Source organism: Microcebus murinus, chromosome 3 (genome assembly GCF_040939455.1).
Source record: "Microcebus murinus isolate Inina chromosome 3, M.murinus_Inina_mat1.0, whole genome shotgun sequence".
Classification (NCBI taxonomy): Eukaryota; Metazoa; Chordata; class Mammalia; order Primates; family Cheirogaleidae; genus Microcebus; species Microcebus murinus.
This window is the reverse complement of record NC_134106.1, coordinates 100,942,302-100,954,497: the sequence shown is the minus strand read 5'-3', so window position 1 is coordinate 100,954,497 and position 12,196 is coordinate 100,942,302. Positions and strand designations below refer to the sequence as shown.

The 12,196-nt window shown below is 48.3% G+C and overlaps 1 protein-coding gene across 1 annotated transcript in view; it reads left to right on the top strand.

Moving 5' to 3' along the window:
• Window positions 1–12,196, top strand: part of SEL1L3 (SEL1L family member 3) — a 103,053-nt gene that overhangs the window by 50,825 nt on the left and 40,032 nt on the right. The window contains exons 11-13 of the mRNA XM_076001150.1: window positions 1,026–1,205; window positions 8,700–8,819; window positions 10,580–10,720. Coding sequence (XP_075857265.1) covers window positions 1,026–1,205; window positions 8,700–8,819; window positions 10,580–10,720 — 441 coding nt within the window. The remainder of the gene's footprint in view (window positions 1–1,025; window positions 1,206–8,699; window positions 8,820–10,579; window positions 10,721–12,196) is intronic.

Here is a 12,196-nt window from a genome sequence, read left to right as displayed (position 1 = left end):
TGATTGGTTGTACGTCTCAGATTTGCAAGGATAAACCGGGGTTGTTTATCTTTGGTTTGGGGAGACTCAGATTGTTTAGCTGCACCCCAGTGGCTCCATGTTCCTTTTTAGAGGTTTGTTTGTGATGTCTCTGGTCTGTTAGATGCTCTTGAATGATGGCATGTTTTACTGAGTCCCTGAAGCAGTCCCCTTGAAGGTGGAATAGTGAGAAAATTCTAGCCTTGTCTCTGCCACAAAGGGGCTGGTGGACCCATGGGCAAATGACTTCACCTTTCTGGGCCCCTATTTTCTCAAATATGAAATGAAGATGTTGGCCCAGTCAATCTCTAAAGACCCTTCTGGCATTAACATTCTGAGAGCGTGAGATTGGGACATGGACCCACTCTTCAAATCCTGTGTCCACAGAAGATGTGGCTGAAGCAGAACTGGGATCCTTAGAACAGTTGGCTGATAAAAGGATGCTGCAAAACAGGTCAGGAAAGAGTCCCATTTTTACCAAGACAAGCCAAAAGTCGGACATTTTACACTATTAGACATCACGAAGGACAGATAGCTGGGAATTTGGAAACCATTAGAAATCTGGGTTGGCTTTTTTCCTGAAGATTTGTTGTTTTTTTTAAAAAAAATTTTCATTTTTAATTATTATGGGTACTAATAATTGTATATTGTCATAGGTTACGTATGATGTTTTGATACAGGCATACAATGTGAATTAATCAAATCAAGGTAATTAGGGGGTATCCATCACCTCAGGCATTTATCATTTCTTTGTGTTAGGAACATTCTAATTCTACTCTCTTAGTTATTTTAAAGTATACCCTAACTTATTGTTGATTATAGTCATTTTGTTGTGCTATCAAGTATTACTCATTTAAAAGATATTGTTTGTTAAAAAAAGGCAATTTAACATATTTCTGGAATGGCTAGGATTATATATAGGAGCTGGGCCAGATGACCTTTCAGTGTTAGGGTTGTAGGATCCTATCTGCAATCTTGTGAACACTATGTCAATTTCTTCCTAACAGGGCATGTTGTATAGTTTGGTTGGAGGCCAGGGCAGTGAGAGGCTGTCTTCAATGAATCTCGGGTACAAACACTATCAGGGTATTGACAACTACCCCCTGGACTGGGAACTGTCATACGCCTACTACAGCAACATTGCCACGAAGACACCCCTTGACCAGCACACGCTACAAGGAGATCAGGTAAGAGAGAGAGAGAGAGAAAAGGGTAGACATGGTTATGGCCCTGTCTACAGGGCTTCCGGAACAGCTGTGTGAAGCGTCTGCACCTGTGGCTGGTTTAGCCCTTGGCCTTCAGAGGATGAACATAAATCGAATGGAGAGAAAGGCTTTTCTGTACTCTCCAATTCGTATTTCCTGTAGGCTGAACACAGGTACGGTCCCACATCTATGCATGAAAAGCTTCTCATTAGTGAGAGCACTGGTATTCGAAGAGTAGATTTAGCCTTAGACGGATTTTAATTTTGCAAAACGTGTGTGCCAGAAACTAGGCATCTTGTCCTTGTTCTAAGAGCGTGTGAGATGGTAGGGCCTGGAGATGTGAGGTGGGTGGAGGCAGCGAGCTCCGAGGGCTCCCGTCAATACCCGATGAGCAAGCAGCGTCCACAGTATACAGAAGCAAGCTTCATGCCCAGCTAGGTGCCCACGGCCGGGCACTTGAGAAATGTCTGGCCCCACTCTGTGAGCCGTGCTCTCAGGTGACTGACAATGGCCTTGATGTTTGAAGACTCTGCCCCATCCCAGATGAAGGACTGAATTGAGGGCACTAACTCCAGCCCCTGGTTTTGCCGGCTCCCAAATCTTAATGACTCATTGGACAAAGAAATCAGTGGCTCACATCTGCTAAAAAGCCGTAACATGTTACATTAGACCAGCTGGTGGTTTGTTTTCAGACTTCTGAGGACAGGGAATTAAAGGATCTCACTAAAGGTGATTGTGTAAGAATCAAAGGAAAGCTGCCTCTTGGTGGTGCAGATCTGCGTGGAGGGCAGTAGACAATGAAGTGATTGGCATCTTAGAATGTGTTATATATCCTCTTTCTCCAGGAACAGTTTTCATGGTTGTAGCATTTGAAGTGGTGGAGTTGAGAAGTGCAAATAGTCTCTGTCAGGAGTCAGCAATTTTTTTTCTGTAAAGGGCTACATGGTAAATATTTTAAGCTTTGCCTAGGCAGTCTTTGTTGCAAACACTCAACTCTCCATAGGCAATATGTAAACACATCAGATAGCTGAGTTGTGCAGCCATAGACAGTATATAACTGTGTGGCCAGATTTGTCCCCGGTCTCTGCCATAAACTCTTGGCTTTCCCCTGCTTGGTGAGCAGGCCTGAGGGGTAGGCCTGGCTCGGTTGGGATTCTTGAATGTTTGGCTGAGCAGTTAACCGGGAACCAGCCCGCTGCTCCCCAGCTCTGCTCCTGGATTGGGCTCAGAAACCGACAGTGCAGGAAATTTACACTTTGATGTTTGGGAATGGATCATTTCTGGAAAAGAAATCTACAGTGGCTGCCGTAGGGTGGTGAAATAAATGACTCCAAGATATGTGCTGTCAGCGAACGTCACACACGAGTCGAGCTGTAACACACCAAAAGACTGTCTGTATCGGCGTTTTAACTGCTTTAGAAAATAATGATTCCTTCTGAATACACTCGCCCTTATAATTTGTACATGCATTTGCTCAATCTATAAAAGCTATGTGTAAAATTGATCTCAATTTGCAGGAATCAATTAATTTACTAATCGGTAACATTTTTTTTAAAAAAAGAACTGTCCTGAAAAACATTTGCAGAAAATCAAGCCACAAATTAATAATCACTGTTGTTTTTCTACTCAGCCCGAATGTGTTAATAATGTCCTATATGTATATATGATACTTTTAAGAGTTCGAATTCAGCATAAATTAGCAATGGGAAATGGTATGTTGCTAACAAGCTCCCTTTCTTTTGAAGATTTGGCATATGAAATGTTATGATTATGAAAGAAAACGTTTAATTGGTCAGAACCAGAGGAGATGAATAGAAAAGATCCATCTTGCAGCTGAAAGTCGTCTGATTAAGAATCACAGATAGGAATTATACAGTTAGAAGAGTTGTGTCATAGCTCATTTTCTTAAGAATGTGTAATTAATGGCTTTTTGAGAATTTAAGCAGGTGTCATACTTTGATTTAAATGTCCTTTTGTTGAGAAATCTATTAATTCATCAACATAATGTAGCAAATGAGGAGATACAGAAAGGCAGACCCCTAATTAACAAACCAAGGATCCATCAATAACTCCTTTCTTGATTCTTGATTCTTGTTTCATTTTCTCTTTTATGTAACTCGTGGTTCACATCATTTTATCTTCTTTATTAGTAATCTTTCTTCTTGTCATTTCTTTATGATTTAGTAGGACTCTGCTTCAGGTTAAACAGAGAGAAGATGGCTAGTGTTTCTGTTTGTTTTTGTGGCTTATTGCAAACGATTCTGCCCACTCCTTAGCAGTTGCTCTTCCTCAAGGTCTGGTGCCTTGTCTTCCATTCTCTTTCTACGTCTTCTGGGAGGGGGCAGGGATCTCCTCCAGACTCTTGGATTCAGCTGCCCTCCACACACTGGTGATACTCAGACCCTTCTCTCTGGCTGAAGTTTTTCTTACAAATCTCCATCTTCAATCGTGACGTCCTACAAAGGGACCGCATCATCTCCTTCTCTCTCTTTCCTGCAAACGCCTCAACTGATGACACCATCGTCTGTCCTAGGAACTGGGGAGTCACCTTTGGTCCCCCGTCATCCTATCCATTCACAGCCCCCAACAACTCTCCGTGCCAATTTCTCTCTCCCCCCATCCCACCCCTACCGCCACTGCCTAGAGTCATCCTTCATCATCTCTCCCCTGAGCGGCTGCTGCCGCCTCCTCCTACGGGCTGAGTTACGTCCCCTAAAGATTCACGTGGGGGTCCCCATCCCCAGTATCTCGGAATGTGACCATCCTTGGAAATGAGATCTTCCAAGAGGTGATTAAGTTAAAATGAGGCTGTTAGGTCAGGGCCCTCATCCAGCACTGCTGTCCCTATAAGAAGAGGAGATTAGGACACAGACAATGCAGAGGGATGACCACGTGAGGATGCAGAAAGAAGGTGGCCACCTGCAAGCCATGGAGAGAGGTCTTAGAAGAAACCCACCCTGCCAGCACCTTGATCTTGAACTTCCGGTCTCCAAGACTGTGAGAAAATAAATGTCTAAGGTACCCAGGCTGTGGAACTCGGGTAAGGCAACCCCAGCAGCCCGAGACCCCTCCTGATGCTCTGTTGCTCTGTCACCAGTCTTGTCCCTTCCATTGTCTTCTCGCTGGGCCATTGACGCGGGCTGCTGTCAGAATCCCCCGGGGCTTACAGAGTGTCTCTGCACAGGCTTCACCGTGGCGGGCCTGAAAGAAGTGACGTGGGGTGGGGCCTAGGCACGCGTGTGTAATATGTGGACATGTATACACGTGTATTTTAAAAGCTCCTCAGAGGACTGTAACGTGCAGCCAGGGTTAAGTGCCTGCCCAGAAAAATAAGTCTAGCTCAGCGCGTGCCATGCGGGGCGCTCCTTGATCTGGTTTCTTTCTCCACGCCCACGCCCCCTTCCCCACTGACCCCTCCTGCTCAGATGTCACCTCCCGGGAAGCCTCCCTGGATCTCTCCCTGCTGTGCCATCATAACACCTGGGCACGCCCCGCCATTGCTCCTGTGCTGGGGGCTGTGTGCAGGCTCACGGAGCGGGCGTCCCGGGAGACTGCGGGCTCCTCGGTGACCCCAGTGCCCAGCGCCGTGCTTGACACGGAGCCAGCGCTGGCGTTCACCGATGGGGTGATGGCTAGGATGTGAGCGCGGAGTTTCCCCAGGGACGAACACCAGTGACTGCAGCGTCTTGTCAGTGTGACCCAAGTGTTGCAGTAGCTCTAGACATTGGGCTCTGGTGACCCGGCCAGCAGGTTCTATTCCTGCTTCTGAGCTGCTCATTCGAGAGAGGTCAATTTTGCAAAATGGCAACAGAAGAGCCCCTGGAAGCCATGGAAGATCCCAGAACTGGTCAGTCTGGGCCTCTCAGTTCCTGCCAGCGTCCACCTGACTCTGTCCCCACCCCCCAACTCGCCCCCAGTGTTTCTTCTCCACACCACAGTTTCTCCCCGGCTTTTCGTGGTCACAGAATGTTGTGTGAGTGAATGGACAGTTGAACAGCTGTTCTTTTTAAAGGCCGTTCCTTGTGCAGATGTCTTTGTGGGCGGTCTGCTCTCAAGGAAGGCCTCAGGAGTGTGGCCCCAGTGGTGCTGGCTGCTGCCGTGGTGACCCCAGAACTATGGAGAAGCAGCCCGTCTGCCTGGCACAGCAGGCAGCATGGTGCGGTTCCAGGTCCCAGGTCCGCTGTTCACTGAGTGTGAAAGCCTGACTGACTCCACTCTCTGCTCGGACCAGTTTCTCCCCTGCAAAGTGGGCACCATGGTGGCTGCACCCCACATGGTTGTTGAGCACAAATAAGTCAATCACTCCACACGCTCAACAGAGCCCAGCATGCAGTATGAGCTCTCTAAATGTTTCTGGCCCCAACATTCCCTCCCCAAATTCTATTTTTTTCTATTTTCTAAAGCATAAAATTATCTTAGGTACATCTTCATCCCCACGACACAAGGCTTTGAGCTGTATCAAACCGCAGATACTCGTAGAGCTAATATTCTAAGCTGCTATCAGCTTTTTACACTTTAGAATGAATTAAGGCCCTAAAAAACATGCTGAGTTGCCATTTATTGAAAGCATGCCATAATCCAGGCACTAAGCTCTCTCATAAACAATCTCGTGTAATCCTCATGCAACTCTATGAGGCCAATATTATTCCCATTTTATAGATGAGGCAACTGAGACTCAGAGAAGCTAAAGAACTTGCTCAAAGTCCCACAGCAACTGGGTAGTGGAGCCTAGATTTGAACTTAGGTCTTTCTAACTCTATGCGCTGTTAGAAATTAATGGCTAATAGGCTGAGTGCTTTGGGTATAGCAAAAATACCCTGCTGAACTCCATTTTGTGAATGCAGAGACTGATTCTCACATAAATAAAGTAACTGGCCCAAAGCGCACAGGTGAACTCAACGGCACCACCCAGGGAAGTGAGACGGGCTAGGTCAGGGGACAGATATAAAAGACAAATGTTTTCCTTCTTCACCATTATGCACCGGTCCCCTGGAAACAGGGTCTCTGCCAAGCCCCCCAACAGCACTGTTAGCTAGAGTGTGTTATGGACAGGGCGATAGTCAAACAGTCACCTCACCAGTCGCTTCCTCCCAGATGCGTGAGTCCCTCACAGGGCGGTAAGGCTGGCTGAGGAGTGTGGGCCCACACCCCCCTGGCCTGGACTTGACTCCTAAATTTGAAGAACTCAGTATCTTACCCTGGGCAAGTTACTTAACCTCCCTGTGCCTCAGTTTCCACATATGTGAAATGGGGATATTGATGGTGACTGTCTTACTAGATTATAGAGATTTCATGAGTAAACCAATCAGAACAATGCCTGGCCCACCATACGTGATGGTTGCTATATGTATTATATAACAATAATATAATAATAATAATATATATTATCACTGCCAGAGAGGGGCAGAAAGACAGAAGAGTGTAAGTCCTTGCAGGGTGGGTACTGTGTCTCCATGTGTCATGTCTTTCATTCAAGTTCCATGACAAAGAGGAGGAAGAAACAAAACAAGGAGAAGAAAAACAATCAAAACCCCAAACACTCACACTCTGCAGCTGAACAGAAACCCTCCAGCTGAGAATTCCTTATCAGGACAGCTCAGGCTGCGGAATTCCAGACTTACAGCAGAACAGGGTCCCTGGAGTCAGAGCTGACACACCTGCTCATGGGGCAGCCTCTGTACATGCTGGCCATATGCTCGGCAAAAAGCAGACCAGACAGAGTGGCTTGCGCCCAGACTGGGCTTCACCTCCTTCTTGCTACAGGGTGACATTTTGTAGGGGCGCGGAGAGCTGTCTCTTTAGTCAAGCCAACCTGGCTTACAGGGCCAGCTCTATAATTTGACTTTGAGTTCATGGTTTTACCTTCTGAGCCTCAGTTTCTTTGCCTATAAATTGGGGGCAGTGATACCTGGGCCGCAGCTTTGCTGTGAGGATTAAATGAAAAAATATTTGTTAAACACTTGGCACAGAGTTGGTTTCAAAAAAAGGCAGTGAGCATGGTTATTTATTCTAATTGTTGCTATTGGCTTGGTGGCCTCCCCAGGTTAGATGTCCAGCAGGAAAGGCTACCTGCTGGGTTCCGAGCCTGGCACTGTCCCCGAGTCTCAGCCCCCTAATGCCCCTGAAAGGGACTCCTGGCTCCACGCGTGGCCACAGTGGAGGTGACAGCTGAGAGATCCTCCAAGGAATGGGCTGCAGACTGGAGTTCCTGACTCTCCGTGCTCTTATCTAACAGAGACAGTCCAGAGGGGAGTCAGGCCTGGTTCTCTGAGGCTTCTTCCCCAAACTAGTCCACAAGGCAATTTTGTCACCATCTGCCTGTGGTGTGCTGTGGGCACGGGAAGACCTCTCCAGTATCCCCTCATGGCACCGTTGGATAGATTTCATTATGCATAAGGTGAGACCGTGAAACAACGGGACTGGATTTTTAATAAACAGCAAAAATTTAGACATCAAAATGAATCTTATTTTCTTCAAAGGAGCCAGATACCTGGGAGGCTGTGTGCAAATTCTAAACATTTTGTTAAACTTTCTCCTTGGATTCATCTTTAGGGCCTCTGGCACATTCTTCCTCACATCTTCAGAGTTAACATGCCCTCTTCTTTTCAGGGTAGATTTAATTTTTGGAAACAGCCAAAAGATATTTGAAGCTAAGCCTGTGAAATAAAAGGGGTTAGTCATGCAGGATAGTAATACTTTAGGATCAAAAATAAGGTTATACTTAGAAAATATTGATTTACCTTTTTTGATGCTGCATGTGTATAATCTGGTTCTGAAATCACTGGCATAAAGTGGACTTTTGAACAAGCTTGAGCAATAGAAGGAGAAGTGGAAATAATTTTGGTTTCCCAAGGCAAATACTTTGATATGAACAAACACCCATTTAGATGTAAGAGATGTGATACATTCATTTTAAAAAGAGTTTGATCTTTTGTTATTCATTGTAGGCACACCTCATATTTCAGCTACTCATATAGTTTTTGCACGAGCAATTGCTGGTTTAAGAATAAGGTCATGTCTTTTGCATGCTCATATCATTCATTTGGATATTTCCTTCCTTCCTTCCTTCCTTCCTTCCTTCCTTCCTTCCTTCCTTCCTTCCTTCCTTCCTTCCTTCCTTCCTTCCTTCCTTCCTTCCTTCCTTCCCTCCCACCCTCCCTCCCTCCCTCCCTCCCTCCCTCCCTCCCTCCCTCCCTCCCTCCTTCCTTCCTTCCTTCCTTCCTTCCTTCCTTCCTTCCTTCCTCCCTCCCTCCCTCCCTCCCACCCTCCCTCCCTCCCTCCCTCCCTCCCTCCCTCCCTCCTTCCTTCCTTCCTTCCTTCCTTCCTTCCTTCCTTCCTTCCCTCCCACCCTCCCTCCCTCCCTCCCTCCCTCCTTCCTTCCTTCCTTCCTCCCTCCCTCCCTCCCTCCCTCCCTCCCTCCCTCCCTCCCTCCCTCCCTCCCTTCCTTCCTTTTTTCCTTCCGTCCTTCTTTCCTAGGCTTATGTTGAAACAATTAGACTAAAGGATGATGAAATACTCAAGGTACAAACCAAAGAAGATGGCGACATCTTTATGTGGCTGAAGCACGAAGCTACCCGAGGCAACGCAGCAGCTCAGGTAAAAGCAATCTGCTGTCTTGGAGGTTCTGTCAGCTAAGAGAGACCAGGTTATGCCCTGGTAACAAAACATCCCTAACTTCAGTGGCTAAAAACGATGTCATTTTGTTCCTTGCTCACACGGCATGTCCAATGGGAGTTGTCAGGGGGACTCTGCCCTCACAGTCCCTTAGGGACCCAAGCTGACAGAGGCTTCTAGAACCATCACAGTAGGGCCACAGCCATGGCACATTACAGGCTGAGTCTTAACACTTCAGTGGCACAAGTCACTTCTCACATTTCACTGGCCAAAGAAAGTCACATGGCCATTCTTGACTTCAGGTGGGCTGGAATGTAGTCCTGCTACTCACCCAGAAGGAGAGAGAGCCACAATGTTTACGTGCAGCCCCAAAGATTACCGTCATGTATTTTGGTGCATGCATCAGAGAGAAAAGCAAGAAGCCTCGTGGGGTGCAGGAGAAATTAGATGAGCATTGAGAAGAAGGCCCTGAATTCAGCTAGGAGAACAATAGAAAGTGATTTATGATGTGTTAGGCCACAAGGATCAACCTTGTCTTTTGAACATCTCTTGTCTTTTGAATGGACTTTTAAGAGGTACAAGAAAGGGCAGAAGGCTGGGAAGACGCCCTCCCTCAGCTCCCCGGCTATGAGTTCACTGTGAAGAAAAGCCCTTGATGGGAGCCTGCTAAGGCTGACTGCACTGGGAGGAAGCCTCCTTCCCAAAGGACGGGGTTGGATTCGGCTTAGTGCTCCCGGTGAGCACAGCTGCGTAGGGAAGAGCCTCTGGGGCTGCTAAGTGGGCAGAAGACCAGAGACGGAAAAGAGAAAAGAGTCACAGGCATTAACCAACACGCAGTTCAGAGGCTCTTTTGTGACCAGTCTCTCACCCCTCTGCAGACGTTGTCCTTGCATTTCAGGGGATACTTTGCTGGGAGTTATAAGTATTTGCAGGGAAAGGGGAAGAGAAGGAGATGAGAGGAGAAGTAGGAAGAAGGAAAGGCAATAAGGTACCCACATGAGGCCAGAATGTTAATGCCTGGTGCCCGGGTCCCATCCTTGGGCACCTGCAGTCTTTCCAGTGCAGGAAGGAATTCCAGTTCCTAGTTCTGGAAATGCCAATGCCAGAGCCATTTCCTAGGTGCGTGCATTAACTTTCCTAACAATGGGCACGTCTTCCTTCCCTCATTCAGCACATCTTTGCTGAGCAGCTTCTATGAGCTTCTGTTGAGCTCTGCTGGTGGGGGCCAAGGGGACGGGGGCAAAGACAAATAACATCTCGGGGGGCTACGTCTCAGGAGCTCCCAGCCTCCAGTCCAGTGGTGGAGCCAGCCATGTCGACAAGTGAGGAGACAGGGGATTAGTGCTATAGAAGGGTGCCCTAATGACCAAGGTGTGCAGGGACCTCCATGCTGATCACAGGGCCAAAAAGACAGGCTATAGCACCCAAAGGAGTGGGCATTGGGGGGAGGGGAGAGAGTTTTGATTATTGACCAAGCTCCATCCAGCTCTGGCCCTGGATGCCAGAGATAGACACACACGCACACACACATGCGGATCATTTCCGGCTTGTGTTAAGAGTTTGCCTTTACATAAGTCCGTGTTCAGGGCTCTGGCCTCCAGTTGGAAGACAAAAAGTGTGTCTAGCGAATCCTTCCTTCTTCATATAAAACATGTAAACTAGGTTTGTCCTCCCACCTGCTAAAGTCCTATATTAAGCGTTACACGGGAAAGTCACTGTTCTCCACTGCTGTTGTCTTGAAGCAACGGCTGGCCCAGATGCTGTTCTGGGGGCAGCAGGGTGTGGCCAAGAACCCCGAAGCCGCGATCGAGTGGTACGCCAAGGGCGCGCTGGAGACCGGGGACCCTGCCTTAATATACGACTATGCCATTGTGCTGTTCAAGGTAAGGATCACTTCGTTCGTACTGAGTTGTGCAGTTCTTATCAGACATCCCGAGCGGTTTCCTGTGGGCGTGCAGGCACACAGAGCCGGGAATTGAAGAGGCTTAGTGTATGCTGCTGTCACTCTTGATGGAAAGGGATGCTGGTGAAAGAGGCAGCGTCAGAAGCAGATCCCTGTCCTCCTTTTTAATCATTAGTCTTATGTTTGGCGCCTGGATTCTCTTTGCAAGAAGTGTGGGCTTCTGGAGGAGACACCGTGTTTTAGGGATCGGCATGCGGCCCCCAGCCCCCTCCCCTCCGCAGGTGCTGCGAGTTCGCGTCCGGCAGCGTTCTCCTCCAGTCACAGCTTAAACACGGAGTGTGATCGGCTGGATCCCTGCAGTCCTGCTGATGAAGATGAAGATTTTGGCTGTAAGCCGACAGGAGAGGGGTGGGAAGAGCCTAGGACACGAGGATGGGCACTAAAGTCCCACCTCTGCATGCGTCGTGCATGTCCTTGGAGTCACGTGATCTCGTGGGACGATGGTAAGGACGGCAGATGGAACAGACAGCGTAACCGCTGGGCCTCGGGAACTGTGAAATGCTCGGTGCCCTACACAAAGCAAGTGATAGTTCACGCTGACTGAGCTCGTGCTCCCTGCTTCACGAGGATTAATGCATTTCGTCCTCACACCAGCGTGTGAGGTGGGTGCCTTAGTGGATTGCGATTGCTGTTTATATGTGGATATACGGAAACAAAGGCACACAAAGGGCTTGTGACTTGCCCAAGGTCTGCCAACTGGTACATTTCCACCTCGGTCTGGGATCCAGGCGGTCTGGCCTCACAGTCTGCTCTTCAACCCCAAACACAGAGACACCAATTCATCAACCTTGGAAAAGTAAAAAGCTGTGGCTTTGGTAAGGAAAACCTTGGACCGTATGCTCATGCCCAAACAAAGCAGCTGCCTGCCCCCCAAAGCAGAGTGTCTTCCAACAAGGACGCGTATGCCCATGGCCAGGCCTAGCTCCAGAGCACAGCTGTGGCCACTCACTCACTGACAACCACGACTCTTGCTACGTTTGTAACCCTCGCTACCGTGCCAAAGCCTGGAAACCTATTGGTTGTTATGGTTTCCGAGTTGAGAGCCCAGACCGTCTCTTTCTGGCTGCCAAGCCAGCGTAGGAAGTGTTTGAACCACAGCCACATGCCAGAGCACTAGTGTGTTTGCTCGGCGGGCCCCAGCCAGGGCTGACCAGTGCCGGTCTCTGTGCCGTGTGGAGGTGCAGAGAGATGCCCGAGCCACACCCTGACCTCTGGGGGCTCACACACTGGAAGGGACGACAGAGGACAGGGTCAGTAGGAGCAGAGGGGTGGCACCTGTTCTCCAAAGTTGGGGCTGGTCATTGTCCAAAGTGTGGAGAAGATAAAGTCACAAGGCAGACATTATTTCTGCCCACGGGGATCCTGCAGTCTAGAGGGAGAGGCAAATACGTAACGA